Source organism: Triticum urartu, chromosome 3A (genome assembly GCF_056163025.1).
Source record: "Triticum urartu cultivar PI428250 chromosome 3A, HENAU_Tu73, whole genome shotgun sequence".
In the NCBI taxonomy this organism is placed as follows: Eukaryota; Viridiplantae; Streptophyta; class Magnoliopsida; order Poales; family Poaceae; genus Triticum; species Triticum urartu.
The window spans coordinates 409,556,833-409,561,729 of NC_141875.1; the positions used below are offsets into that span (position 1 = coordinate 409,556,833).

The 4,897-nt window shown below is 47.5% G+C and overlaps 1 protein-coding gene across 1 annotated transcript; it reads right to left on the reverse strand.

The window, feature by feature from the left end:
* Positions 1-1,152: 1,152 nt before the first annotated feature.
* LOC125544182 (uncharacterized) lies at positions 1,153-4,457 on the reverse strand. The gene is made up of 4 exons (XM_087547220.1): positions 2,841-4,457; positions 2,106-2,335; positions 1,785-1,995; positions 1,153-1,709 (listed from the first exon to the last, which is right to left on the reverse strand). Exons 3-4 carry the CDS (start codon positions 1,948-1,950, stop codon positions 1,420-1,422), a joined length of 456 nt encoding a protein of 151 aa, XP_087403346.1. The 5' UTR covers positions 1,951-1,995; positions 2,106-2,335; positions 2,841-4,457; the 3' UTR covers positions 1,153-1,419.
* Between the last annotated feature and the right edge of the window lie 440 nt (positions 4,458-4,897).

Here is a 4,897-nt window from a genome sequence, read left to right on the forward strand (position 1 = left end):
AGCCTAGCCTTCATCGACCGCCACGTACATCAGCAAAATTCGTACTGTGCGTGCACAATTATGCACTCAAAATACCTTGGGCATCGGCAAAGGCAATATACGGACCGGCCTATACAAAGGTTCGGCCTTACATGGCCTTGCCCTTTCTTTAATCATCTTTTCCTTTTTTACCACAGGTGAATCAAAACGTACTCATTCTTCGGACCCGCGAGGACTCTTCCCGAGCCCGGTTCCGTATACATGGCCGAAGACCATCCCTTTAAAGAAATCTTTCTTATTTGGGCAAAAGCGACGCAGACGTGCGGCAGGAAGCTGCAAAGCATATTTGCAGACCACAACTTCGCTCAAGAACCTGTATAGAGCTTTTTCCTTAGCCCTAGACCCCTGGCATGTAAAATGGCCTTCGTTATTGGTACCTTCTGTAAGATTACGTTTTGATGTATCAATCAAATTTTAGTGAAACAAAATTCTTATTCGGTATCTTTTTTATTCCGCATGTTAAGTAGTCTCCCGTACACACCTCGGCATAAAATTGCCAGGGGCTCTACACGGCAACATATGTGTTGCCAAACAAAAGTCCAAACAGTTTTGCAGCACAATTCGGCATCCGGAGCTCGGCATTATATACATCAGCTCTGAATCATGTCTTTGGTCAATAGTTGGGTTGCCCGGCTCCTGTGCTTGCTGCCTTACGTCCTGTCTAATTGGCTAGGGTAGTAAAGGTAGAACTACTGCGATTGTGTTTCTGGTTCATCCGGTTAAGCACCTCAGTAGAGAAAGCCGAAAACTGACTGTCATGATGCGGCGAGAGCTAGTCAGCCACTCGGCGATTCACTACAATCCTTAGAGATTTTTCCTTATTATATGAAGGACCCTTTCCTGGTCACATATGTAACACATCTGCATCAGGGTAGCCACGTACATACTAGGGGCTACCTAATAGACCCATTGTCAAACTCCTATAGCTAAGTGAGAGCAATAAAACCGAATAATCTGATTGTCGCCGCACTAACACCTCCTTCAAGGACCAAGACGTTGGGTTAATTGTAGTTATGTGCAATTCCGTACACCCCAGTAGCATCTACATGGGGGCTGAAGCCGACGACTGGGAACTCTCAGATACAATAAAACGGCTGCACAGGAGGATAAAAACTTTTCATCAAGGAATGAATATATTACAAAACACTTCATTTATAACACGAATCCCGGACAGTTCAGACTCTTTTATTCAAACACTATGTCCTTAGAGCATTGGCCCTCTATAAGGCAAGCTCCTTTTAGCATGTCCTCAAAATAGCGCTCTGGTGTGCGGTGGGCCTTGCTTTCGAGAGGACCCTCGACCGCCACCTTTTCGGCATTCATTTTCACCCAGTGCATCTTGACACGGGCGAAAGCCATACGCGCTCCTTCCATGCAGGACTACCTCTTGACAGCGTCAATCCGGTGCAGCGCATCGATGAGATGCCGCACGAGGCCGAAGTAGCTGCCCGGAACGGCTTCAGCAGGCCACAGCCGGACTATGACGTCCTTCATGGCCACGCTAGACATCTTATGTAGCTCCGCCCATTGTGCCATCTGGTCATTTAGCAGTAGGGGACGCTCCTGCTCCACAAACTGCGACCAGAAGAGCTTCTCTGACTTGTACCCCTCCTGGACCTGGAAGAATTGGGCGGCGTCCGTAGCACTCGTCGACAGATCCGCATATGCGTCTGGAGAACTCCACAGTCGATTAAGCAAGGCATGCTTCCAGTCCCCAAATTTAGCCTGTAAAAGAAAAGGCTTACCAGTTGCTATCTGACCAGCTTGACGGATTTCCTCGCGCGCTGCGTGGGATTCGGACCGTGCCTCCGAAGCATCTTGAAGGGCCTTGATGAGTTCGGTCACCCTCACTTTATTTTTCGTTTCCAGGGACTCGCACTTGGCGGCAGTCTCCTTGAGCTTTTGCTCCATCTCAGTGGGAAAGTATCCTGTGCTCCAGTGGAATGAGTGCTCCGACTGCACCGTACAAACCAGAGCCGTTAGATACAGAATATAGGGACAAGATGGAACCCAAACTTCCCACCCTTCGAATTTTGTAGAGAAGCCCCCATACAAGTACAGAATACCTGTAACGTTTCGATTACAAGATGTGCCGTTTGGAACAGAAAGAACACGACTGTACTATCGCTTGGAGGTTCTGGCGGCTCAGGTGTGCCTGGACTGTCAACATGTCAAGACGTCTTAATGTACAATCTCCGGGACAGGTTTCGCTTCCAAGCATTTTCTGAAAATGCGCCATTGAGTATCAATTGTAACTAAATGTGTAATTTCTGTCCAGCATGTGCGTTCACTTTGTCTGCAAACAAATGAAAAGATCTGTTCTAGTATCTAGTATAGACAGATACAAATGTTATATAAAGAAACTTAATGTACCAAAGCTCAACTCGAATATGACCAGGAGCGTGTGCAACATCAAACAAAAAATTCTCACTGGCTGCTAGGAAAGCACTACATTCAAAAAACTTAAACTGATATCCACACACACAAAAAAAAAAACTTGAATTCCAGAACGAAACACAGGAGCTCCTAATTGCTTTCACCTTCGCCCATCACATATAAATATTGTACAGATAGTGTCATGGAGTTTCCAAGGTGGTATAAAAAAGAAACATATGTTCCACAGGAAGTGCACATTTTGAAAAACAAACGTTCAAGAGTAAATGAAGAGTCTAGCCAAGATTTTAACTAGTGAAATCTGCACCACAAATGAGAAGACAACAGTGTCGGGTGTATGAAAAGTTGAAAATCCATGTCAGATTAGAAAAGGATCAATCAACAACCATCCATTGGCATTCCACGACCTTTTAATCCATCTTCAAGTCATATCGCTGTAGTTGACCTGACACTTGGAGCAATGCATGCTTTTCATTGACTCCATCCTTCCGTGCTCGGTGCAGAAAAAAGTGTTAGACATTACATATTTACATTCAACAACAAAGAGTTAGATTCTCACGAGCGACGTAGCACATCAAGGTCTAAATGAAACAACAAATCCCATGCTAAAGCAGCGAAGAATGAAAATGTGTATGGAATGCATTGGCATTTAGATGTACTAAGGAAAAGAGTGTTTGTGAAAATGGTCCTGAGTACAGCAACATAATTTAGCATGTGGGGCAGAGCTCGGCGACGGTGTGGCATCCGCCGTCGTGGCAGAGCTCGGGCGGTGCTGCAGAAGTGGGCGCAGCAGGGGTGGTGCTCGGCGGCGGTGTTGTTGTAGGTGTCGCCGCTGGTGCCCGCATCTGGTTCAAGATGAGCACGCGCTCCGCCATGTACCACGCCTTCGCCTCGTCGTCCACCGTCGCCGTGTCACCTCTCATCAGGAACGCCAGATCAGTGTTCCTTTTCTTGGCCACGACATTGGTCTTGAGAAGGTCGAGCTTGACCTTCTGTTTCTGCAGAATCACCGTCCACCTCGCGTCGGACTTCTCCTTCCTCATGACGGCGCGGTCACAAAACTTGCGCTCGTCGGCGACTTCACCCTGCTCCAATAGTTATCGGAATAGGCGAGCTTTCGTAGGGGACATTGAGGTCGGCACTGAAGGCGGAAGGGCCACGCAGAGGAGGGCAGTGCGGGAAGGCGATCTTGGGGTTGAAGCCGGCTGGGAGGATTTCGCTTCGCCGGCGGAAAAAAAGGGCTCCTCGGTGGGCTCTTGGGGGAACGACTGGAGATGCCCTTATGCCATAGCAAAATATCATACAACTGGACAAATTATTCAGCAAAATATCATAGAACAACAACCTGTGGACCTCATGTTCAGGACAAATTATTCAGAAAAATATAACAATGTAAGAAGCCTTAAATCTTCAAGCAGAATCTCACTCTTGTGCCAACAACCACTTCATGTTCAGGACTTGAACAGGTAGATGAAATTACTTGGTACTCATGTACACTGTCAGACCATAAATTGCTGAAATTTTGCTATCAATTGCTAGAAATGTAGTATAAGCAAAATATAGCAATTTCATTGATTAATTTTGCCGCGCCCCCTATACAGAGAGATATAAACATATATTCTACTGAAAATAGAATTGGCCACAACTCACAAAATCAGCACAAACGGAACAATGTATTAGAACCAAAATACATAATAATAACACAAACTAGTAACATCCAAAAGCATACCTGAAGACTGGGGGTTCTCTTCTCCGGCGTCGGCGGATGGTGGAGCTGGGCGCTGTGTGTGGCTGTGGAGGGGGTTGCGCCGACTTGGAGAAGGGCGGGCAGGGGTGGGGCTAGTTGTCCGCTGGAAGTCGGGGGACAGTACATCCGTACTGTGGCGAACTTTTTCCGCCGCAGCGCCCACGGCGAGGTCCGCCGGCTGACCGCCGATGCCCTAGTCTGTCTGTGTTCTTCCTGTTCCAAACTGGGAATAGCACAACCAAGTGACGTGCACATTACAGCTATTTCTTTGCTTACATGGGGCTTTTTGGCAAAATTCAAAGGGCTTGGGGTTCGCGTTCTATCTTGTCCTTGTATTTTGTATCTAACGGCCCTGCTGTGTGCGGTGCAGCCGGAGCACCCAATTGATCGGAGTACAGGATACTTTCCCCCATCTCAGTCACCCGTTCCTCAAAGCGGCGCTGAGCTGCCTGTTTGGCCTTTAAGTCCACAGCCGCCTTGTCAGCAGCCGCCTGGCTTACCCTTGCCTGCTCCTTGGCTTGATTAAGCTCGCCCCGAAGGGTCTCCACTGCGGCGGCACCATTTGTACAACCATGCATAGTAAAGCTCTTCAACTTCCACAAAAGCATGGAAATAAACAGGCATACAGCAAGATGTATCTTATACCTTGCACTTGGTCGAGCCGCGTGTTAACAAGGTCTAGATCCTCATCGGCTCGCTCCAGTTTCCGCTTGAGTT

What these genes read in the sequence shown, in the direction of transcription:
- LOC125544182 (XM_087547220.1), bottom strand. Translation starts at nt 1,950, where the DNA reads ATGGAGCAAAAGCTCAAGGAGACTGCCGCCAAGTGCGAGTCCCTGGAA. An exon ending in AGCTGGTCAGATAGCAACTG is followed by an intron (nt 1,710 to 1,784) that starts GTAAGCCTTTTC and finishes GGAGTTCTCCAG; the next exon opens with ACGCATATGCGGATCTGTCG.